Source organism: Trachypithecus francoisi, unplaced genomic scaffold (assembly GCF_009764315.1).
Source record: "Trachypithecus francoisi isolate TF-2019V2 unplaced genomic scaffold, Tfra_2.0 Lachesis_group9, whole genome shotgun sequence".
NCBI classification, from domain to species: domain Eukaryota; kingdom Metazoa; phylum Chordata; class Mammalia; order Primates; family Cercopithecidae; genus Trachypithecus; species Trachypithecus francoisi.
The window spans coordinates 32,730,835-32,757,131 of NW_022681474.1; the positions used below are offsets into that span (position 1 = coordinate 32,730,835).

Genomic DNA, 26,297 nt, shown 5'->3' on the forward strand with positions numbered 1-26,297 from the left:
GCGACAAGAGCAAAACTCCATTACTCCACAGAGAATGTAATGGAAATTAAATTTTAACATACAGCTGCCCCTTGAACAACATGGGTTTGAACTGCGAAGTTCATTTACACACAGATTTTTTCCAACCAAACTTGGACTGAAAATACAGTATTGTCACCGGATGCAAAATCTGCTTATGCGCAAGGTGGAATTCTCCCATGCACGGGCTCCACAGGACTGAAGGAGTGTGTGCAGATTTGGGTGTACGTGGATGGTCCTGGAACCAATTTTCTGCATATACTGAGAGACAAGTATGTCTACTTTATGTCTACTTCCTACAGGAAGCGGGGAGTTCTCAAAAGAGATGTGAAGGAATACTGGGAATATCACATTTTAGTTAGAAACAGGATTTTATTTTTGAAAACAGAAAAATCAAATAATATTTTTAAAATGCAATCCACTGATGTCATCATATTTGGTTTGGAATACCTAAGAATGCAGTGACTGAAATGTCTGTTCTAAAAACATAAACATTTTTTGTTTCAACCCACTTTAATGTATATGTAAGAGAACTTCACTTGAAAAATACAAATATACATATTCAAGAGCACTACCAAATTTTGAAGCTTAATGTATTCACTGCCAACGTATTGTACATAACTAAAAGTCATTTTAAATGTTTTCTAAACAGGGAGTGATGTGGATATCAACAACGGTTTCATCCTAAAACTGAGTTTTAGCATTTGTTTAGTATAGTTTATCTATTTACTTAAAGCACATTACAATAATCTTTCACCTGTCCCTTGTGGCTTATGTTTATTTTCATTTTTTTTAGAGAAGGAATCTTGCTATGTTGTCCATGAAGGATTCAAAATCCTGGGCTCAAGAGATCCTCCTGCCTCAGCCTCCCGAGCAGCTGGGACTATAGGTGTGTGCTGCCACACTCCACAGCTGATGTTTTAATAAAGTGCCACTGAGTATCAGACTGATCAGACTGAAAACATCCCAGAACTTCAGACCAGGTTAAGGGGGGGGCCAATGAGAAGATCATGAAAAGTGACATCAGATGAAAGCTGAGATCTGTGAAAGTTTCAAATCAGTTTTTCCAAGTAGTCCACAGACAGTTTGATAGGATAAGCCCAGTTCTTTACATAATGTAGCAGTCATCATGTCTGAGTACTAATTGTTCTCTTCTCATTGGTTTCTGTGAAATTTGCTGTTCTGTTACTTTTTAAAGATTCTAACAAGTTTTTGACTCTTTCATTTGCAGACCTTTTTCTTTTCTTCTTGGTAAGGGACCCTCTGTGTGGAACAGATGGTAGCAATATGGCTGCCAGCCCCCAGGGCTGATTACTTGATACGGAAGGTTGGTGGGTATCTTCCTGTTGTAAAATCCAGGCACTTTCTTGGGCCAAATCTACAAATTTTTGCAGCTGGCTTTGACTTACATTTTTGCTTATGTTGAGAGAAGTTTCAAATGGATTCTGAATGTACAGAGGAGAAGAATCAGGTTTGTTTTGCTCCCTTCCCTATAGATGATTACACAGAAGAAAAAATGAGTTACTGTACATGAAGGGCTTAAATATAAAAACAATTAACTCAATAAAATGTCAAAACACATAAAACACCAGCATTAACTTTACACAGTAAAGAAGTTCCTTCTCAGGGGACTGAGTATGTATGCATGCTGCGTGTGGGTACTTCTCATTTTTTGTGGTTTTCTTTTCCCAGTTGTAGTTTTATGAGTGTCCTTTGGAGAAATAACTTAGGCTTATCATCTATGGATGATGATGTCATTGCTCAGAGAAGAGGTATCTGGACTAAGTCAACTGACAAAAGCCTTTTTAATATAATATAACTTTTACCTGACAAGGTAGAGCATGAAAGGAGAAAAGAATGATTAAAAATGGCAGAAAGTAAGATGAAGCTATATTTATTTCTGAGACTTGCTAAAAGCATACCTATTATGGTAGAAAAAGAAACACAAAATTAGAAACCTTAAATTAAATATATTAATTAATGTTTCCCAAGTATGAGATGAGGAAAAAAGAGCAGGAACAAAGGATTATTCATTATTTATTTAAAACACTAAAAAGTTTCCATTATCTTCCTATAGATCCAACCACAGGGCTCTGCCACATAAGATAGTATCTCACAGAAATAAAAAAGATACCTGTAATCAAAGCATTTTGGGAGGCCGAGGGAGGCAGGTGGAACACCTGAGGTCAGTAGTTCAAGACAGACCTGACCAACATGGTGAAATCCCATTTCTACTAAAAATACAAAATTAGCCAGGTGTGGTGGCGCATGCCTATAATCCCAGCTACTTAGGAGGCTGAGGCAGGAGAATCACTTGAACCCAGGAGGCGGAGGCTGCAGTGAGCCAAGATCGTGCCACTGCACTCCAGTGTGGGCAATGGAGTGAGACTCTGCATCAAAAAAAAAAAAAAAAAAGAGAGAGAGAGAGAGAAAGAAAAGCTAAAGCTATGAATCATATGACCAACATAAGCCATTAGTCTATATATCTATTCCTCTTTCAAATGATACCATAAATATTACTTAATTAACTATTACAAAGCCAATGGTCAAAATTCCCCAATGTGAGCAGCAACTATTTATTCCCTAACTTATTTCATGCTTAGCATCTCTGAGCTTTGGAGTACAAAAAGGGTGACAAACTTTGTATGCTTATGACTTTTTCCTTGTAGATTGCATCTGCAAAGCTTTCTGAATGAATCCTTTCTCCTCTCCCCAATCTTTTAACAGAGTCCATGAGGAGGGTAAGAGGGAAGGATAAAAAGAGAGGTGAAGAAATAAGGAGAAAGTATATCTGGGTTTGTGTTTTATGAAGCCAATCTTGTAAGGTTTGTAATCAAGTAGTCAAATGCTAAACAAAATAAACCCAAATAGCGGGCTATGCCAAGTTATCTCCCACTTGTAAACAAATTTTGTCTAGGCTTCTGCCTGAGTTTCTTTTTTGAAAGAAAAAATGTCTTTCATCCCAGGTGCTCAGAAGACTCCAAATCATAAGTTCATTTGCTCTAATAAAAAACAAAAAACAAAAAAAAACAAAAAAAACCCCTAAATCCTAAGGGCTCAAATTGAGGGAATCACTGAAATCTATCTTTGGGACTTAAATGTATTCCATAGACACAAATCCAGTTTAAAAACAGCTGTATGTAAATAATATTTTTCAGGAAACTTTCTGGAATGTATTCCATATTGTGAGGGAACCAGTATTACACTAAGTGAGGAGAGAAGTCCATGGCATAATAAGAAGGCAGGTGCTAAAGAGCTAGCTTTGTCCTTTGGCGTAAAGGGATGACTGATCTTACTTAAGTCATGTCACTTCTCTGGACATCAACCTCCTTGTTACTACCAATTACTATAGAAAAGAAATAAAATAACATTTATTAGAGTGTTTTGAAAACAGTTAATTAAATATTACTACAGTGGAAGACCAGATACTAATAACTAAATAGTGAAACATTATTTACCTGTCGAATATTTATGGAATTTTTATTGAAAGCAAAATTGCCGAAGTACTCAAAAAATTCCTTCAGTAGTAATTCTGTAAGAAAATAAAACAAGGACAATCAGAGGAAAGCCTATTTTAATCCAAAAAGGATCAAATAAACAGAAAGACACTTACCTAATGTTTCTGTGTTCCCTGAAGGTTTAATTCTATTCAAATCACGAACAAATGTGCAGTTGTTGCCTTCTATTATACATTTATCTTCTGCATCTTAAACACAAACAAAAAATACTTCACATATTTCCCCTCCCTTTTTTTTTCTTTTTGCCTAAGAGTCTTGTTCTGTCATTCAGGCTGGAGTACAAGTAGCATGATCTCAGCTCACTGCAGCCTCCGCCTCCCGGGTTCCAGCAATTCTCCTGCCTCAGCCTCCCGGGTAGCTGGGATTACAGGCACATGCCTCCACGCCCAGCTCATTTTTGTATTTTTAATAGGGATGGGGTTTTACTGTGTTGGCCGAGCTGGTCTCGAACTCCTGACCTCAGGCGATCTGCCTACCTCATCTCCCAAACTGCTGGGATTACAGGCGTGAGCCACCGCGCCTGGCCTATTTCATAGATTTCAAAGATATTCCCTACCTCAGAATAAAAATCTATGATTTGAATAAATTTAAGGCCAGGCGCAGTGGCTCACACTTGTAATCCCAGCACTTTGGGAGGCTGAGGCGGGCAGATCACCTGAGGTCAGGAGTTCGAGACCAGCCTGGTCAACATGGTGAAACCCCGTCTCTACTAAAAATACAAAAATTAGCCAGGCATGGTGGCGTGCTCCCGTAATCCTAGCTACTGAAGAGGCTCAGGCATGAGAATCGCTTGAACCCAGGAAGCAGAGGTTGCAATGAGCTGAGATCACACCACTGCACTCCAGCCTGGGCAACAGAGCAAGACTCCATCTCAAAAAACAAAACAAAACAAATAAGTTTAAATAAATTTCTACTCTATTCTTTATTTAAATCATAGATTTTATAAATGATTGAATAATGATGATTGAATGATTTAATAATGATTTAATTTATAATTTCTTATCTATGATTTAATGATGTTAATTTCCCTATGGGATAACTAATCTCAAATCTTTTTATCTTCTTTTAATGGAGTTAAATTTAAAAAAAGATTTGAGACTAGTTATGCCACAGTGAAATTAACATTACATTTAATTTAGCATACTAGAATTATTGTCTTTCAACAACCCAATGATTCGTAATCAATTTTTGAGGTAATCAGTTTTCTAATAGTAGATGAAAATGTAGGGAGTTCCCCCATCTTTCACCAAACCAAATTTCAGCACTATCTCTAGTCAATACTTAACTTACATATCCAATTCCATTCTTACCATTTTCATACATGATACAAACTGAATGCTAACTAAGAAAGCTTCAGGTAATTTCTAAAATGTCCACTGTAGAGTAACTGGAATTCAGTAATTCAGCAAAACGAACTCAATGACAGCACATTAGACTCAGGCATTCACCTTTTCTACCAGTACTTGTATCTTTAGAGGTAATCATTTTCATAAATACACAACCACCATGAAATCCCTGGCCCACACTATCTGCAATAGATAATATGTTGTTTACAAGAGCAAATTCCCACTCTTCAGAAATCTCATGAATGGCTACTTCTTATCTGAAAGCATTTCATAATTTCAAACTGGTTCTCCATCCTTTTTGTTCCATTCACCATCTGACTTATCTGACTGCATTCTGACTGTCTGTATGCTGTCCACTCCTCTGCCCCAGTCTGGAACTACAAAGGCCACTATCCTATTCATTACTGCCCAACTCCCCACCACCGACCTGCCCGCAACGAGCATCTAGCATATAGCAGGCATATAACCAATCATCTGAATGATTGCTGATACTTTTATTTTTTAATTTTAATTTTTTTTTTTTTTGAGATGGAATCTGGCTCTCTCACCCAAGCTGAAGTGCAGTGGAGTGATCTTGGCTTACTGCAACCTCCGCCTCCCAGGTTCAAGTGATTCTCCTGCCCCAGCCTCCTGAGTAGCCGGAACTACAGGCAAGCACCACCATGCCCAGCTAATTTTTATATTTTTAGTAGAGACAGGGTTTCACCATGTTGGCCAGGCTGGTCTCAAACTCCTGACCTTAAGTGATCCACCCACCTCGCCCTCCCAAAATGCTAAGATTACAGACGTGAGTCACCGTGCCCAGCCCTGATATTTGATTTCAAATGCCTATAATCACCAGAGAGATAATAAGCCTCCTATAAATTTGTCTCCCATTTTTTGTGTTATTATTTTTTTGTCAAGACCTGGTTACTTGCATAATTTATCAAAAATTATTCTAGGTTCTAACATTTTAATAGCACATTTTATGTGCTCTACTATACAATTTATAATATGTTGAAGGAGCTATATAAAATGTGTGTGTGTGTATATATATATTTCTACTTAGATCTATTTTTAAGGAACCTGGGCACATGTTTTACTACTTCAAGTAATTAACAGTTTATGTTTTTTGTGAGGCAGTGTCAGTCACATATACTGATGCTGTTTTAATTGCTGTGTCTTTTTTCAGGAATGAATCTTCAAAGAAAGCACTAAGCACAGAAGTAAATGTAACAAAAGTAGCAAAACCAAAAAGCATGGAAAACACAAGAAAATGAGACGCATGAGACAACACAGTGGAGATTATAAGAAAACACAATGAAACAGGGCAATTCAAGAGGAACCAAATATGAAAGTTAACATCATGGTACATCTTGCCCAGTACAAACAGCCCTCAACTTTAAAATGTTATCCAATCATTTTGAAATCTATATAGTGAACTCTTACTATGAACCCAATACTATGCCAGGAACAGAAGACGCAGAGATGAAGCAAAGACAGCCAGCCCTAGAAAAGCTTGACAATGCTGAGGCAGGCAGATAAAAGAACTACAACAATTTAACAGTTGTTACAATCCACGTGTGTACCACGGGCTTGGAAAGCAACAAAGCACTACCCACTGGGATTCAGAGGATGGCGAGAAAAGACCTAACAAATGAGATCCTGTACTGGGTTTGTCTGTCTTTTCTGGCTTAACCTTGAGATTCTCCATAAAAAAAACCGGGGCCAGGGGGAGGCTGGGAGAAGGCCATTTCAGGCAAAAGCATGGAGCAATGAAAAAAAGCATAAAACATCAAGCATCATCAAGGAGTTCAAGATTGGCTAACACTCCCCACTGGTATACAGGAATCAACGTAAGAGAAGAGGATGAAAAGGAAGCTGATAAAGGGCCCTGCACACAATGTGAAAAAGTTTGGTCTTTATCTTAGCTTAGGTTCTAAATAGTAGTTTACAAAGTCCTAGAAGTTCTGGAAGGTATTCTAGGAATTCATGCTGCCTTCTATTAATAAACAAGCAAGGAAGCAAACAAAATATTTTTTTCTTTTAAAAAAGAACAAATTGATACTTTATTTGTATATCAAACAAGTGGTATAGCTTAGAAGAAATGAAATGATTGTACACAAGATTCAAGTCACTTAGATGATTAAACACCGAGACTCAAGATGGTTTTGATTGTTTCACAGTTTAAAATTGTTTTCTCCCTTAGGTTTAATGTCCACCAATGTTGAACTACTGGTCAAAATTAGAAAGTATAAAAACTGTGGATTTTGGAGAAAAAAAAAAAGGATAAGGAAAATGTTGATAAATTCTCCTCAAAATGATCTTCACCCAATTCTTAATATTCATTAATCTAAGACAAGTTATTTTGTAGCAACTTCAAAAACCAAAGGTGATGGAAGGCAAAAAATGTATCAAATTTTGCTTGGCATTTTTTGACAATTAGGCATCTACAACCTGCTATACGCCGAGACGCAACTGTAAAAACTAGCCTGAAAAATTCTCTTACCATATTTAAAAACTACTGTAAAAATTTAAAAACAATCAAATTTGATGTTTCAAGTGAAATATTAAAGAATTCCAAGCTAGTTTTGCCTGTTTTGATGCTATGTGAACATATTTAAATGTATTTTAAAGTAGATTTGGAATTAAAAACTCAACAGGTCATTTAAAATTTGTCCACGTATCATATTCTTTTCCTAAAATAATTAGTGGAGGCTAGGCAAGGTGGCTCACACCTATAATCCGAGCACTTTGGGAGGCCGAGAAGGATTGCTTGAACCTAGGAGTTTGAGACCAGCCTGGGCAATATAGTGAGACCCCATGTCTACAAAAAGTTTTTTAAAAGATTAGCTGAGTGAGTGGTGGTACAAGCCTGTATATCCCAGCTATTGAGGAAGCTGAGGTGGGAGGATCACTTAAGCCTGGGAGGCAGAGGTTGCAGTGAGCCAAGATTGCACCACTGCACTCCAGCCTGCCCACAAGGTAGAACACAGTGGCTCACGCCTGTAATCCCAACACTTTGGGAGATCAAGGTGGGAGGATCCCCTGAGTCCAGTTCAAGACCAGTCTGGGAAACATGGCAAGACCCTGTTTCAACAAAAAATTTAAAAATTAGCCAGGTATGGTGGTGCATGCCTATCGTCCCAGCTACTCAGTAGGCTGAAGTGAGACTACCTGAGCCCGGGAGGTCAAGGTTATAGTGAGCCGAGATTGTGCCACTGTAATCCAGCCTGGGCAACAGTGCAAGACCCTTTCTTAAAATAAATAAATAAATAAATAATAAACAAAATTTTAAAAAATTAGTGGACATTTTAAAAAAAGATAATAGAAAGTTACTGAAGGACTGCAAAAGAGAATAATACTATCATATGTATTTGTGAAAATCACTCTCTTAACTAAGAATAGATTGGTGGGAACCAAACTGGAGATAAGGGAGAAAGACAATGTAAGTCTTCACAGGCAGAGGACAACAGGCCTTGACCTGGGCAGGGGTACCAGCACTTGTAAGACTGAAGGGAGCAATCAAGATGTTTAGGAGTAGTCTATACCAAGTTCAACTTTCTTCCGCTCCTCCTTTCATAGCTTCTACTGTTTCTCAGTTTCTGAACTCCAAAAGTTCCGTGACTTTTCCCCACGATGGTTTCTATGAGAGTAGCATTAAGCATCACTGCACACAGCAGGAGTGGAAAAGGAAGTGCTACTTACAGGTAGTTTAATGGTGGAGATCTGCCCAAATCTTATGTATCGCTTACCTCTCCACTAGATTGTGAGTTATCTGGGAACACTGTTCATATCCCTACTGCTCCAATAACACCTGATGCATAGGAAGTAATCAGTAAATACTGAATGAATGACACTAAGGGATGAAATGAGCACAGATATTGATGCTGCCCTTTATTTTAATCTCAAAAGTGAGATAAGTGACCACCACTCTACTCCACTGAAAACTTCCCGTTTTCCCTTAACCTATCAAATCTAGCTTTATTTTATTTTATTTCATTTTATTTTATTTCTTTAGGCTAGTCAAGTGAAGCAGTGGGAGTGGAGAAGAAACACAGAAATTTGTAACTGGCTGTGATCAATTAGTTGTAAACACAAATCAAGCTTTTTTTTGAGGTCAATTTCAAACAATATCAACACTTACGGTGTTGACAGGAAGAGATCACTTCTAATGTGGATACGGGAAGGTAGCATGGAAGAAATAATTTAGACTGAGAGAAGAGAAGGCAGATTCCAGGCAGAAAAACGGTGTGAACAAAGAGCTAAGATGAAATGTTACAAGGGTAATCACAGCATTGGCTGGAATGTGGGACACATAAAGAGGAGTAGAGAAGAGGATGGAAAACTGGGCCGTGTCTAGAGAGCTAAAGATTTTAAATACCAAGCTACATAAATACTTTGCCTTTTAAGGTCATTTTAAACAGGAAGATTCAAGAAAGCACTTAATTGAATTATCAGGCAGCAATTACATAAGATGGGTAGAAGACAGAGTATGCATTTGTATGTATGTACCCCTTAATTATCTTCCCTTTAGCATTTACAATTGCAAGATTTCATAGCATAACTTCTCCAGCAGGCCTCAGCGAGGTTGAGGCACGAGAATCGCTTGAACCTGGGAGGCATTTATAAAATCATTTATAATACCAACGATATAGTATGTCAAATCTAAAATAATGCACCTAAGACTGCTTATAAGCTTTTCATTAAAAACACATTTAGAATCTTTGAAACATCATGAAACAGTTTTAATATCTCTAATACAAGTCTAAACATAAGTTCCAATTTGAAAGTCATCTCTGAGACTGTGATCCAATCAAAAGTTGTATCTGAAAAAGGTCATTCTAGACTTGGTCAACTAGGGGGAGCTCCAGCTATCTCACAACTGCTGTAAACAACTTGCCAACTGATACACAGAAAACAGAACTCTCAAAAAATTTCGCTAAAGGTATATAAATTTAGCTGAAGGCATATAAAGGTATATCAATAAAGCTTAAAAAGCTAGCTAAAGGCCCTGGCTTCCCAAATCATCTGTTCTTATGACTCCGGTAGGCTTTAAAAAAAATAAATAAATAATAATAATAATAAGTTTAGATCCACAAGGCTTTGAAAGTCAAGACAAATTTTATGACTAATAAACAAATAGATGGGGCTTTGGTAACACATGGTAATTATATTTACTCATAACATCGGAAAAAGAAAATGGAGAAGTTTCTTTCTAGTCTTACCTGCTAGGGTTTTTAAGGAATCTAGTGTTGGAAGAATAGGGGGTGATCTTCTCTGGAGAAAAAAGATGACCATCATTGTAAGGGAGAAATTTGTAATCCATGCACCAGGAATACTACTTGTTAGCGAATGTGCTCGAGCCCAGCATCGTATACCGAACACCAAGGCTCTCACTCTTGAGTCTAGGGCACCATATATATAAAGGAGTTCAGAACTTGTCAAGGCAATCCTTCAAAACATAAAAATAAGAAAAATTTTCAAATCCCCAAATTATAAACCAAAGGTAAAATTAAACATATACCAAGAAACATATCTAAATATCCTACTGTATCTGAATGTATTCAGAACATCATGATTAATCAAAAGCATTATGAATTTGCAATAGATAATTTAATATGAATAGCTGAATATCAAATACATTCATTCCCATTAAAATATCCTCTTAAAATTGATAATTAAAATGTAAGCTGGGCGCGGTGGCTCATGCCTGTAATCCCAGCACTTTGGAAGGCCAAGGCAGGCGGATCACCTGAGGTCAGGGGTCGAGATCAGCCCAGCCAACACGGTGAAACTCCACCTCAAACAAAAATACAAAAATTAGCTGGGCGTGGTGGCGCACGCCTGTAATTCTAGCTACTTGGGGGGCTGAGGCAGGAGAGTCACTTGAACCCCGGAGGCAGAGGATGCAGTCAGCCGAGATAGCGTTATTGCACTCCAGCCTGGGTGACAGAGCAAGACCCTGCCAAAAAAATAAAGAAAAAAAGAAAGAAAGAAAAAGAAAGAAAGAAAATGTAGATCTAGAACTTACAATTTTTATTTATTTATGTATTTTTTTTTTGTTTTTTTTTGAGACAGAGTCTCGCTCTGTCGCCCAGGCTAGAGTGCAATGGCACGATCTTGGCTTACTGCAAGCTCTGCCTCTAGGGTTCAAGCCATTCTCCTGCCTCACCCTCCCCAGTAGCTGGGACTACAGGTGCCCGCCACCACGCCCGGCTAATTTTTTTGTATTTTTAGTACAGACAGGATTTCACCGTGTTAGCCAGGATGGTCTCAATCTCCTGACCTCATGAGCCACCCGCCTCGGCCTCCCAAAATGCTGGGATTACGGGCGTGAGCCACCAAGCCCGGCCTAGGACTCAGAATTTTTAAATCAAAGTTTCTAAACATGATTTAAATAATAAGTAAAACACACAAAGGCTCTTTATACTTATTAATAAATGGCTGGGCACAGTAGCTGACACCTGTGATCTCAGAACTTTGGGAAGCTGAGGTGGACAGATGGCTTGAGCCGAGGAGTTCAAGACCAGCCTGGGAAACACGACAAGACCCTGTCTCTACAAAAAATACAAAAGTTAGCTGGGTGTGGTGTCACACACCTGTAGGCCCAGCTACCTGGGAAGCTGAGTTGGGAGGATCACCTGAGCCCAGGGAGGTCGAGGCTGCAGTGTACCAAAATTAAGCCACTGGACTTCAGTCTCGGTGACAGTAAGACATCATCTCAAACATACATACATACATACATACATATATATATATATAATTGATAAAGACAAAAAGGCATTTATTGGCTGGGCACTGTGGCTCACGCCTGTAGTCCCAGCATTTCAAAGCAGGAGGATGGCTTGAGCCCAGGAGTTCGAGACCACCCTGGATAACATAGGAAGACCTTGTCTCTATAGAAATAAAAAATATATATATAAAAGAAAAACAAAATTTAAAAAATTTAATTAAAAAAATAGGCGTGGTGGCATGCACCTGTAATCCTAGCTACATGGGAGGCTGAGAAAGGAGGACTGTTTGAGCCCAAGAGTTCGAGGCTACAGTGAGCTATGATCACACCACTGCACTTCAGCCTGGGCAACAGAGTGAGAGACTGACTGTCTCTAAAAAAGTAAAAATAGAATTAAATTAAATTTAAAATATTAAGTTCCTACTGATCAAAACGTATCTTGTAATTTCTCCAAGAACCAACACATGGTACAAAAAATAATTTAACAGCATCAAGTTAAAACTGTCTCTAAAATGGCATTTACATCCTGAGTTTAAAAAGAATAGAAGAAAAAAGGCCAGGCGTGGTGGCTCACGCCTGTAATCCGGCACTTGGGAGGCCGAGGTGGGCGGACCACCTGAGGTCTGGAGTTCAAGACCAGCCTGGCCAACATGATGAAACCCTGTCTCTACAAAAATACACCAGCATGATCGCATGTGCCTGTAATCCCAGCTTGGAAGGCTGAGGCAGGAGAATTGCTTGAACCTGGGAGGCGGAGGTTGCATGGCAGTGAGCCAAGATCCTGGCACTGCACTCTAGCCTATGCGACAGAACAAGACTATGTCTCAAAAAAAAAAAAAGAAGAAACAGCAACTTAGAAATTCATGGTGATTAAGTGTTTTATGTATGAAAATGAAGCTAAATTAAGCTAAAAATATATATCAAAAAGTATAAGGTATCTGATATAAAGAAAATAACATAATTAGAAAGATAAATGCCATTTTGTCCTATTTTACATACTACAAAGAAAATATAATAATGATAGAAAGTACAGTATTATATTTTTATATTAAAGTTTGGCAAGAAATCACAGACTTTACTCCATGAGTTTTACTTAAGAGAAATCCACAGGTACTTAGGATTGGTTTGTTGGTAAAGATTCGAGTTTAACCAAAACTGCTCTAGTTTTGATTTTCTGAATCTATTTTCAGTAATGATTATTTATCTAACAAATAACATAGTGAAAATGAACTCATGCAATGAGAAGTTAAGAAATAAACTTCTCAATTAAGAAATTTTCCCTACTGTGGGCCAGGCTCAGTGGCTCACGCCTATAATCCCAGCACTCTAGGAGGCCAAGGCAGGCGGATCACTTCAGGTCAGGAGTTCGGGACCAGCATGGCCAACAGGGTGAAACCGCACAAGAATCACTTGAACCCGGGAGGTGGAGGTTGCAGTGAGCCAAGGTCACGAGCCACACTGCACTCCAGCCTAGGCAACAGAGCAAGACTCCGTCTCAATAGCAATAATAATAAAAAAATGAAATAAAGAAATTTTCCCTGTTGTGAGTCCAGGAAAGTCATCAGTACAAAAGAACTTATTCCCATCCCACTTTTTTAAGCAAACAAATCACTAGGATAATACAATACATATAGGATGAACAAAAGCCATCCAGTCTTAAGCTCTTCCAACCACTTTTGGACCTAAGTAAAGAGGACATATGTCTAGTACACAAAGTTGACTATATATCTGGAGGCAATTCAAAGGTCAACTTCAAGTTGTTATTTTATTTTCTAAGTATTCTTAGAAGACTTGTACTATACATAGGCATCTTTCTTTCTTATTTTACTTTTTTCTTTTTTCGCCATCAGAAATTTGTTCTAAAAAGTAGGCATCTTTCACACTACACACTACCAGTCTCCACAAGTAAGAATAATGAAATACATTTCTTCTCAGAGGTTAGATATGTGAACATTTTAACACAATATCCTAGCACTGTTTAGGAACACCAAATTATCAACAGGTATAATATAAAAGATTTTTTACTTTTCAATCCAAGTGTTCAAATTTTTAAAAAATTATTATTCAAGCATGTTTAAGATTACAAAGCCATTGTTTCTGTATGAGAAAAACCAAGCTATTACATTAGAATATTCATATTTAAAATAATAAACATAAGAGATCATACTTATTGTTCGTAGTCAAATCACACTGAAATCCAGAGGCCTGGTGTGAGAACCTCACGAGTGGACACCGAGCATTTAATATTTTTTGCACACCCACACAACCAGGGCCGAAGTGGTCAAGGCACTCTCCTATCACAGACAGGATCTTCTGAGTTGCAATTCTTTCTGAAGGAACATTTTTCACTTGAAATTCCATCAGATAATTTCCTGAGGTCTGAAAAATAAACACATTTCTAAATAGGAGCTTTTGGTAAAAAACAATTTTTAAATAAGCTTTTGTAAAAGGATGCTCTAAATCATTGCTGGCAAAGCAAAACAAAGTAAGAAAAAAACAACTCACAAAACAAAAACGCTTCAAGAAATCACAGCCCAAAGCAAACTTAAAAGATCCCCAGTTGCCTTTTGTTTCTCCAGAATATAGAGAAATACGAAGCACTAACTTGAACAATCACTGGTTTTTGTAATTAACTTATGAACTACAGTATATGAATCATAAAGTAATATTATGCATAGAACTATTCACTCTATAAATTCAGTAAACATATACTTGCCCCTTCCTAGTTGGCCATTATATTTTAATCTATGCTATAAACCCACAGTAGTAGTTAAGTACAGGCACAAGAATAGCGTATCAGTAGAAGAAAAGAGACCAGGCAGTATAAATAGGCTTGTATATAGGAATTTAATATTTAAGGCTGCAAATTACTAGGCGAAAATTCCTCTTCAACAAATGAGTTAAGTGGCCATGAAAAAAAATAAACCAGATCCTTTAATACTAAAACTCGCCGGGTGCAATGGCTCACGCCTATAAACCCTAGCACTCTGGGAGGCAAAGACGAGTGGATCACTTGAGGTCAGGAGTCCAAACCAGCCTGGCCAACATGGTGAAACCCTGTCCCTATTAAAAATCCAAAAAAAATTAGCTGAGTGTGGTGGCGGACACCTATAATCCCAGCTACTTGGGAGGTTGAGGCAGGAGAATCACTTGAACCTGGGAAGTAGAGGTTGCAATGAGCCAAGATCACACCACTGCACTCCAGCCTGGGCAACTGAATGAGACTCCATTTCAAAAATAAATAAACAAATAAATTACTAAAACTCAAGTAAATTCACTGAGCACGGTGGCTCACGCGTGCAATCCCAGCACTTTTGGGAGGCAGAAACAGGCAGATAACTTGAGGTCAGGAGTTAAAGACCAGCCTGGCCAACATGGTGAAACCCTGTCTCTACTAACAATACAAAAATTAGCCAGGCATGGTGGCACGCACCTGTAAACCAAGCTACTCAGGAGGTTAAGGCAGGAGAATCACTGGAACCCGCAAGGTGGGCGGTTGCAGTGAGTCGAGATCACACCACTGCACTCCAGCTTGGGCAACAGAGTGAGACTCCATCTCAAAAAAAACAAAACTGAAGTAAATTAAACATGGATCAAAGACTAAAATGTAAAAAGTGCATCAGTAAAGCACTACAAGACAATGAGTGAATGCTTTTACAATCTTAGAGTAGCGAAGGATTCTGTAAGCATGACACAAAAGAAGTAATATGACTGCATAAAAAATTAAAACCAACTTAAGGCAACGCACACATTACTACTAAGGGACAAAACAAATAACACATGTCATACAAACTGGGAATTTATGACAGTTTTAGGCAAATGAAAGGAGGAACCCATCAAATTCTAAAAATGGGCAAAAAAAAAAAAAACAGAAAAAATAAAAATGGCTAAAAGCCATAGTAAAAGTTGTACACGTTTTCTAGAAACTAAATAGAAATTAAAACAGCAATTAGATTTTTTATTTTTCAGCCCAGCAAAGACAAACAGGTTGGTGACCAGAACTAACGGGTATGGGAAAACATGTATACACTGTTGACGGGAGTGTAAACAACGGACATACTTCTTAAAGAACTTGTCCATATCTACTGAAACTTGTATACACTGCCTAACTATTAAAATGGTTAGAAATTATGTCAAAGGAATACCTGCATAAATGAGCCAATTCACAAAGATGTTCACTTACTGCAGCACTATTCATGTGGTACACACCTTTTGGGAGCTTTATCTAGTTTAATAAGGTTCCCTATCAACCACTATTCCCTCTTCTAGAATTCATTCCTCCTAAAAGGATGAAGGCTGCAACAATGTTTATCATGGACATCTACCCTCTTCATTCTGGCTGAATGGACTGGGCAAAGACAGCTGATCTAAGCACTGTAGGAGTGTACCCCACATTCATTTGGAGGTCTCTTCTGGGAATTGGTTACTGGGAACTGGAATTAAAGTTCAGAAGCAACCATGTGGCTAAAATATCTAACTCAGAAGCTTTGGGGCAGCCGTAAAAAGAAATGAAATCAAGCATGAAAAAGAAATCAGTGGGGGTGGGGAGGAAGGAGTTAAGGACAGAGAGAAAGCAATAAATGAAGCAAAAACACGTAGACAGAAACAGAACACATCCTAGGTTGTTTTGTTGTTGTTTATGAAACAGGGCATCATAGGCTGCCTGTGGTGGCTGTAGTCCCAACACTTTGGGAGGCCGAGGCAGGTGGATGACTTGAGGTCACGAGTTTCAGATCAGTCTGGCCAACATGGTGAAACCTCGTCTCTACTAACAATACAAAAAAATTAGCCAGGTGTGATGGTGCATGCCTGTAGTCCCAGTTACTCAGGAGGCTGAAGCAGGAGAATAGCTTGAACGCAGGAGGTCAAAGTTGCAGTAAGCCGAGATTGTGCCCCTGCACTCCAGACTGGGTGACAGAGTGAGAATCCAAAAAAAAAAAAAAAAAAAAAAGAGGGTATCACTCTGCCACCCAGGCTGGAGTGCAGTGGTGCAACCATAGCTCACTGCAGCCTCAACCTCCTAGACTCAAGCAATCCTCCAGCCTCAACCTTCAGAGTAGCTGGAACTACAGGTACACACCACCACACCTGGCTAATTTTTTTATTTTTAGTAGACATGTGGTCTCGCCCAACCTATGTTGCCCAGGCTGGTCTCAAACTCCTAAGCTCAAGTGATCCTCCCGCTGCAGCCTCCCAAAGTGCTATGATTACATGCATGAAGCACTGGGCCCGGCCACTTCCTGGGTTCTTGATGGTTTACACTTCTTACTTCTAGTCTTTTCTTAAGACTCATCCATATTCCTGGCCCTGGGTTCTATGATGCCCCCTCTACTTCTTTATTTGTTTAAGCTAGTTCGTGTTATTTCTGTTATATATAATCAAAGAATATTCACTAACATATAGTTGGCAATAAAGAGGGGAAAAGTTCCCTAGTGGTCCAGTGCCTAGGATTTGGCACTTTCACTGAAAGAGGAAAAAAAAAAGATACCACCCTCATTATCTAACAAAAAGAGTACTAGTTAAATAAATTATGGTACATCCATTCAATGGAGTATTTTGCAGCCACTGAGGGTGATATAGTAGATTAAACTGCCAAGACACTACTAATGGGGAGAAAAAAATGAAGTTATGATTTGTATAGATAAAGTTATTATCTGTAAAGATTATGTTCTGGGTTTTTTCTTTTAAAAAAAAATTTATATACACAAAGGAAAAAAATTCAGAATATATTAAATTATTCACCGGGTTATCTCTGGAGGCAGTGGGACTATCAGAGATACTTACGTTATATATTTCTATATCTATCACTTTATAATCAGAAAAAAAAGATTAAATAAATCACTGTATACAATTCCTACAAATAAACGTGGTATTTTCTCTATTGATTTGTCATTTATTTTTATATTAAAAGGACGAAAAATAAATTTCCTTTAAAAAATTAAAATTTCAAGATTCTTCCTCAGCCATCTTGTTATAATTTACCTCATAACCTATTTCCCTGTCCATTCTATTTTAAAATACAAACACACACAATTTATGTTAGGAATAGGAATCAAACAAAAGCAAAGACAGATTTGGGGTCAGGAAGGCAAAAGGAGGTCAAGTGAGAAAGCAGTATTAGACCACATCAGGAGGAGTCATGGTGGACTCAATCTCAGAAGCAACAGAAGGATTAGAATCACTCAGAAGAAAGGTGATAGAGATTTTTTAAATTAAGTACTATAAATGAGAGAATAAAATCCTTGAGGTAACAGAAGTGAAAATGACAAGAAAAAACAGCTCTGAATCATGGAACTGGGTGCAGGAAACTGGTGAACTGTGAACCATGAGCAGGAGTGCGGTAGTTATTGAAGTTGCTCACCAAATGTTCTGTATCACCTTTCTCGGCATTTGGAAGATTTCATGTTCTTGCCCCTCTAAGGTTAATCAAAGTCATGTGATTTGCTTTGGCCAGTGAAATGTGAGCAGGTTTTTAAGTATCACTTCCAGGCAGAAACTTCAAGAGTCAATGCTCAATTCTTCACCTTGCCTTTCCATTGTTCAGTGATGGTGTGCAGGTGGAGATGAAACACTGGTCAGCCTGGGTGCTTGAACTACTATAATGTCCAGAGTACGTACCCCTGCTGACCTGCTGTGACATATAACCTCAGCCACAGAGAAACAGGTGATGTGTTAAGCCACTGAGATCTGTGAGATACGTGGGTTGTTACCAAAGCATCACCAAGCCTAATCTGACTAAAAATGCAAGCCAGGAAGAATCACAATGGACTCAGTACAGAAATAAAACACTGCTTTTAGGGAAAATTTAGATGAAAATTATACTTATTATGAGCAAAGGAAAGATATTCTCAAAAATGACTGTCCTCTATTAAATAAAAACTAGAAAAACTCTTCAGAGACAGATCCATAAGCAATTCCTATTAATATGTGCTATTCCTATACCACTATCTATTTATTAGCAAATCATCTAACAAAGAAAAAACAAAAGTTAGGCACACTGTCCACAGCAATCATTCAGATAACAGAAAGCAGTACTCAAGACTTAGCCATTTAATTCTTACTTTTATTACCTAAGTCCTCTAAGATATAGAACCCTGTACGAAAAAGCAAAACTGAAGGAAAGAGCAAAGGCAGATTTTAGTTTAGGATTTTGTGCTAACATAATCTTTGTGATATGTCAGGTGACATATTTCACATGTAAGCAACATTTACACACTAAAAAATTTATGAACATTAAAATTACTATTTCAGTTAGCAGATAACTTTCCTTCTTTTCTTTTCCTTTCTTTTTTTTGAGATGGAGTCTTGCTCTGTCGCCCAGACTGGAGTGTAGTGGCGCAATCTCGGCTCACTACAACCTCTGCCTCCTGGATTCAAGCGATTCTCCTGCCCTCAGCCTCCCGAACAGCTGGGATTACAGGCACCCGCCATCATGCCCGGCTAATTTTCGTATTTTTGTGGAGATGGGGTTTCACCATGTTGGCCAGGTTGGCCTTGAACTCCTGACCTCATATCCGCCCACCTTGGCCTTTTCCCAAAGTGCTGGGATTACAGGCGTGAGCCACCATGCCCAGCCGTAAGTAACTTTCGTTTATTCATTAGCAAATAATTTCAGTCCCTATTGTGCATAGGATATCATACATAGTGCCCTAAGACATGTAAAAAAGTCTAACACACTCTTCCTAACTCCCCTCAGATTGAGTTGAGGAATAAAACACACACACAAAGAATTATAAAGCAAGGTGTAGTGCAAAAAGATACCAAAGAACCAAAAGGTAAGAGAAGAGCTCATGAATGCAGAAAGCAGTCAAAGAAGTTTTAATGAATCTGATGAATGTAAGGTGCTTATATTTTTTAATTGTATTTTATTTTTAATATTTTTACTAGCAAAGCTATTATAATCTTGAACAAAAACATATTTCCAAAAAAACCTTAAATAAGCACATGTATGTTTAGAACAACACCTTCCTAATTTAAACCAACATACAAAATGCCAAATTCTGGTTATTTTTGTGTGTGTGTGACAGAGTCTTGCTCTTTCGCCCAGGCTGGAGTGAGATGGTGTGATCTCGGCTCACCACAACCTCTGTCCACCCGGGGTTCAAGCAATTCTCCTGCCTCAGCCTCCTGAGTATCTGAGATTACAGGCGCCCGCCACCACGCCCAGTTTTTGTATTTTTAGTAGAGACAGGGTTTCACCACATTGGCCAGGCTGGTCTCGAACTCCTGACCTCAGGTGATCCACCCACCTTGGCCTCCCAAAGTGCCAGAATTACAGGCTTGAGCCACTGTGCCCAACCCAAAATGCCAAATTGTTTAGTAAGACTGGAGCATTGTCTTTAAAACATCTTTTTCTAAATACCTCTATACCTCAGAAATCTAAGAGTAAGACTCAACTAAAAGTTTCTAGGCCAGGTGCAGTGGCTCACACCTATAATCTCAGCACTTTGGGAGGCTGAGGCAGGAGGATCATTAGCCCAGGTATTCGAAACTATCCTGGGTACCGTGGTGAAACTCCATGTCAACAAAAAAAAAAATTAAAAATAAATTTAAAAAAAGAAGAAGAAAGTTTCTAACTACTCCCCGTTTCCACCAAAGAAAAAATTTTGCTTCCCACTTACATAACAGTAAAATTAAATTGCTGCTGATGGTGGTCAACATTTGAACACTTACTATGTGCCATAAGCACTGTTCAAAATGCTTCACACATACTAACTCAATAAATCCTCTCAAACACTATATGAGATATGTGCTATAACACCATTCCAATTTTATAGTTAGAACAATTGAGGCAGAGAGAAAGTAAATAACTTACCCAGGATCATATTACTAGTAAGTAGAATTAAAATTCTGCAGCTTGGTGCCAGAACCCAGGCTTTTAAACCATTACAACACACTATTATGCTCCTTCATTATTCAGTTATAGTCCTTTATTTAAGACAGCCTAAAGTAATTTAAGTGCCCCTGCCAGGAACTTAATACATTTTCAAGTACATGCTAGTCTTAATAAAACTGATCCAGGCCGGGTGCGGTGGCTCACGCCTATAATCCCTGTGATCCCAGCACTTGGGGAGGCCAAGGTGGGTGGACCACCTGAACTCAGGAGTTCGAGACCACCCTGGGCAACATGATGAAACACTATCTCTAAAAAAAAATTAGCTGGGAGCAGCGGTGTAAGCCTGTAGTTCCAATTACTCAGAAGGGTGAGGCAGGAGAATTGCTTGAGCCCAGGAGACAGAGGTTGCAGCGAGCTGAGATCATGCCATTGTACCCTAGCCTGGGGGAAAGAGTGAGACCTCATCTCAAAATAGTATAGTAATAATAATAATAATAATAATAAAAACTGACCCATTTAATTTTTATTTTTTTATTTAATTGTATTTTATTTTTAATATTTTTACTAGCAAAGCTATTATAATCTTGAACAAAAACATATTTCCAAAAAATATGGAGAAATATCTCTTTCCTACTGCTGGCTAGTTTCAATTCAATAAGCATACGGTGAGTAAATTAAGTACACAGTACTGTGGAATAAGTATGTGAACAGACATGATTCCTATCTGCCCAAGTTTATGATATAGTGGGAGACATACACATCAGCTACTCAGTAAACATGACAGAAGAAATTTGAAGACAGATAGAAATACCAGCAAGATACTACAAAAAAGGAGTGATTACTTTTGGCTAGAGTGGAGAAAAAAATCAAGGGTGGTTTCAAGAAGGTAGAATTAGAACCAGACCTTGAAAGCTGTGTTAAGAGTGACAGTTGGGGAATGGAGGGAAGGTGCACTCCTGAGTGAAGGCACAGAACAACTGTTTGATCATTATGATATTTACAAGCGCCTTCTATTACTGGAAATGGTAATTAGACAATGTGGTTGGCACCAGGCATGGTGGCTCAAGCCTGTAATCCCAGCACTTTGGGAGGCCAATGTGTGTGGATCACCTGAAGTCAGGAGTTCCAGACCAGCCTGGCCAACATGGCGAAACCCCATCTCTATTAAAAATACAAAAATTAGCTGAGAGCGGTGGCAGGCGCCTGAAGTCCCAGCTACATGAGGCTGAGGCAGGAGAATTGCTTAAACCCAGGAGGCAGAGATTGCAGTGGGCCACGATCATGCCACTGCACTCCAGCCTGGGTGACAGAGCAAAGCTCTGTCTCAAAAAAAAGAAAAACAAAAACAATGTGGTTGGAAAATTGGCTATGTAACAATACATAATGAGAAATGATGACTAAAATTAATTAAGAGACAGAGGATTTCAATACTATGCTAAAGAAAAGAAGCATTCTAAGTTTGTGGGAACATTCAAACTGTGAGTGAAGGTAACTCCAACAAAGACTGAAGGTTGAAATACCAAGGCATGACACAAGGAATAAGTGGAAACAGAATGTAGTTATAATAATCTAAGTGAGAGTTTATGAGGGATTGTGAAATTATGAATACAAAAGATAACAACTTAGAAGCAGAATTAAAAGATGGTTGGCAAAGCTAAAATGCCACAAATTAACATGTGAAACATACAGAACTGTTATAAGAACTTAGCACATTTGTAGGAAGATGAACATAAGCTGTTTCAAAACATTGTCTGAAGTATCAACTGGACATCCACATAAAGACTGATGTTCATTACTAGTTTGAAAGATGTAAGGAAAGATAGAGCCATAGAAAGTAAACACTGTATAAAAACACATAGCCTTGGCTGGGTGTGGTGAGTCACACCTATAAACCCAGCACTTTGGGAGGCTGAGGTGGGTGGATCACCTGAGGTCAGGAGTTCAAGACCAGCCTGACCAATACGGTGAATCCCTGTCTCTACTAAAACACAAAAATTAGCCGGGCATGGTGGGATCTGCCTGCTGTCCCAGCTACTTGGGAGGCTGAGACAGGAGAATTTTTTGAACCCGGGAGGCGGAAGTTGCAGTGCGCTGAGATCACGTCACTGTACTCCAGCCTGGGTGACAGAGCGAGAGACTCTGTCTCCAACAAAAAAATAAAAATAAAAATAGGATGAGTTCATGTCCTTTGTAGGGACATGGATGAAGCTGGAAACCATCATTCTAAGCAAACTATCACAAGGACAGAAAACCAAACACCACATGTTCTCACTCACAGGTGGGAACTGAACAATGAGATCACTTGGACACAGGAAGGGAAACATCACACACCGGGGCCTGTTGTGCAGTGGAGGGAGGTGGGAGGGATAGCATTAGGAGATGTATCTAATGTAAATGACGAGCTGATGGGTGCAGCACACCAACATGGCACATGTATCCATATGTAACACACCTGCACCTTGTGCAGATGTTGTACCCTAGAACTTAAAGTATAATAATAAAAACAAAATAAAATAAAAATAAATAGCTTCTTCAACAGTGTAATTAAATTAAGGCATCCTTTACATTGTTTGGGAGGATGGAAGAGATACTGGTTACTTTTACCCTGTTAGACATGCATGCTAAAGAGAACATAAATGGAAGAAATAATATCCAAACTTGCAAGAGAAAAAAAGGGGTAAGAAGGAAGTGCGGGAATAAAGTAGGAGTAATCTAATAAAAGGAAGAAAGAAAGTGAAAAGCTGCTGGGCATGGTGGTTCATGCCTGCAATCCCAGCACTTTAGGAGGCCGAGGGGGGTAGATCACCTGAGGTCAGGAGTTCGAAACCAGCCTGACCAAGGACGTAAAACCCCATCTCTACTAAAAAACTACAAAAATCAGCTGGGCGTGGTAGCAGGCACCTGTAATCCCAGCTACTCAGGAGGCTGAGGCAGGACAATCACTTGAACCCGGGAGGCGGAGGTTGCAGTGAACCCACATTGCACCACTGCACTCCAGCCTGGGCAACAGAGCGAGACTCTGCCTCAGAAAAAAAAAAAAAGAAAGAAAGTGAAAAGCAAAAGCACAGAAAATAGGAAATAAAAAATAAAACAGGAGAAATCAGCCTAAGAATGATCAGTAGTAACAATAAACATATTGAACTCAAAGACTGATAGCCTGGAGCAAAAGCATACTGCTATTTATAAGAGATACACCCAAACTAAAATAACATATATAAAGGTTGAAAATAAAGAAACACAAGACATGTGAGACAAATATCAAGCGGCCACATTAACAAATAAAATAGAACTTAAGACAAAAGCATGTATAGTGATGAAAAAAGCAGGTGTGAGGGATATAATAAAACAATCCAATAAGGAAATATAATAATCATGTACCTATATGTAGCTAATATAGCCTTTGGATAAAACAAAAATCAAAAGATTTTTAAAAAGAAATAAACAAAACCAAGAATCATGAGATGGGAAAACATCTCAGTAACTAGATCACAAGGTTAAAAAGAAAAAATTAGTTAAGATACATAATTTGAATAACAAAATAGGCAACTTTGACCTAACTGAAAAATTTCTGAACCCTTGAAATGAACTCTCTGATTGCATGTGTACAGAATATTCACAAAAATTATCACATATAACACAAAGAAAGACTTTACAATTCCAAAGAATCAATAACAAATATACCTTATTCTTTAACCACAATGTTTAATAAGTTTAGAAATCAACAGTTTTATTTTATTAAGTTCAAAGATTTTTCTTTTTCTACTTTCTTAACTTTAAATGATTACAGTGTTCAAGAGAAATACCCTTACCTTGTGAGTGCTGAGGTTTCGGGTTTCATCTAGATCCAAAAACATGTCCAAATCACATCCTAACTTCCCGAAAGTGTTGACTGAGGAGCCAAAGGGTCTGACTACGCAGTCCGGAAAATATGCGGCGGCTATGTCTTCAATAAGAGAACAGGTGAGATATCGGAGCTTAGTGTTCTCCTCTGTTAGCTGGAACTCCTTCAAGAGAGTGTTCAGCTGATCGTCTATCTAGCTAGCCGAAACAAAACCAACAAAATAGAGAAAAAGTACAGGTCATCTAAAAGAGTTACCATTTTACTTTGAAAGGTTTGGTGGCTTTGGAGACCTAACCTAGAAATACGCAAAGCCTGGCACGGTGGCTCACACCTATAATCCCAGCACTCTGGGAGGCTGAAGTGGGTGGATCACCTGAGGCCGGAAGTTGGTGACCAGCCTGACCAACATGGAGAAACCCAATCTCTACTAAAAATATAAAATAAGCCAGGTGTGGTGGCACATGCCTGTAATCCCAGCTACTCAGGAGGCTGAGGCAGGAGAATTGCTTGAACCCAGGAGGCAAAGGTTGTGGTGGGCCAAGAACGCACCATTGCACTCCAGCCTGGGCAACGACAGCAAGACTCTGTCTCAAAAAGATAGAAATATGCAACATTTTCTTGTTCAGTCTTAAAAGTGGATTAAAAAAAATACTCAAAAAACCACTGAGGATGCCAGGCGCAGTGGTTCATGCCTGTAATCCCAATACTTTGGGAGGCTGAGGCGGATCACATGAGGCCAAGAGTTTGAGACTAGCCTGAGCAACACAGCAGGACTTCATCTCTATTTCATTAAAGAAATAAATTATATAATATTTTAAAATTTTTAAAAAGCTCTGAGGAATGCCACTAGCAAAATAAAAGTTGGCTAGAATTAAAACTTTGTAAGCAATGAGTATAAAGTATTGTTTTAAGAAAATGAAAGTAGTAAAGTACTCCAGAAGAGGTTAAAACCACATGTTAGACATTTTAAACCCAAGGGGATGAAAGATCAATGTTAAAGGGCAAGAAAAACTAGAAATATTCAAGTAATGAAGGCCCAAGACCTCTCAGTTTCTCAGAATAACAATCCTGTCTATCCACTAGAAGACTGGCATTAAAATGATCACATACTGAAACTGTGTACTGGAGTATCTGAAGTAAAAAAAAAAAAAAAAGCTTCAAATGCTCTTACTTGAAACCAACATTGAAAATATCAACTGGCTGGGCACAGTAGCTCACACCTATAATCCACTGGGAGGCCAAGGTGAGAGGATTGCTTGAGCTCAGGAGTTTGAGACCAACCTGGGCAACATGATGAAACCCTGACTCTACCAAAAAAATTCAAAAACTAGCTGGGCGTGGTGGAATGCATCTGTAGTCCCAGCTACTCAGGAGGCTGAGGTGGGAGGGACACTTGAGTCCAGGAGTTTGAGGCTATAGTGAGCTGAGATTGCACCACTGCACTCCAGCCTGGGCAAGAGGGCAAGACTCCGTATCAAATAAAATAAAATAAAACACAATAAAATAAAATAAAACAAAACAAAACAAAATAAAATAACTGAACTAAGCATTCAATTCAAAAATAAAAAGAGGCCAGGCTTGGTGGCTCATGCCTATCATCTCAGCACTTTGGGAGGCCAAGGCAGGCAGATCACATGCGATCAGAAGTTCGAGACCAGCCTGGCCAACATAGTGAAACCCTGAATCTACTAAAAACACAAAAAATTAGCCAGTTGTGGTGGCACATGCTTGTAATCCCTGCTACTTGGGAGGCTGAGGCAGGAGAATCACTTGAACCTGGGAGGTGGAGGTTGCACTGAGCCAAGATCATGCCACTGCATTCCAGCCTGGGCAACAAGAGCGAAACTCTGTCTCAATAATAATAATAATAATAATAATAAAAGAAAAGGAAATAGACTACAAGCAAAAATTTTCTTATTAGAAAAGTAAACCTTGAAAATAGTATTTTGATAAATAAAGCCATGAGTTGATTCTTTGGAAAGACTAGCAAGGTCTGGCAAGTCTGAGTAAGAAACACCAAGAC

At 38.6% G+C, this 26,297-nt stretch overlaps 1 protein-coding gene across 1 annotated transcript in view; it reads right to left on the reverse strand.

The window, feature by feature from the left end:
* Positions 1–370: 370 nt before the first annotated feature.
* MTPAP (mitochondrial poly(A) polymerase) overlaps positions 371–26,297 on the reverse strand; it is a 37,080-nt gene continuing 11,153 nt past the window's right edge. The window contains exons 4-9 of the mRNA XM_033208748.1: positions 24,243–24,467; positions 13,765–13,976; positions 10,090–10,316; positions 3,632–3,724; positions 3,477–3,550; positions 371–1,508 (exon numbers count right to left, since the gene is read on the reverse strand). Coding sequence (XP_033064639.1) covers positions 1,146–1,508; positions 3,477–3,550; positions 3,632–3,724; positions 10,090–10,316; positions 13,765–13,976; positions 24,243–24,467 — 1,194 coding nt within the window. The 3' untranslated portion in view covers positions 371–1,145. The remainder of the gene's footprint in view (positions 1,509–3,476; positions 3,551–3,631; positions 3,725–10,089; positions 10,317–13,764; positions 13,977–24,242; positions 24,468–26,297) is intronic.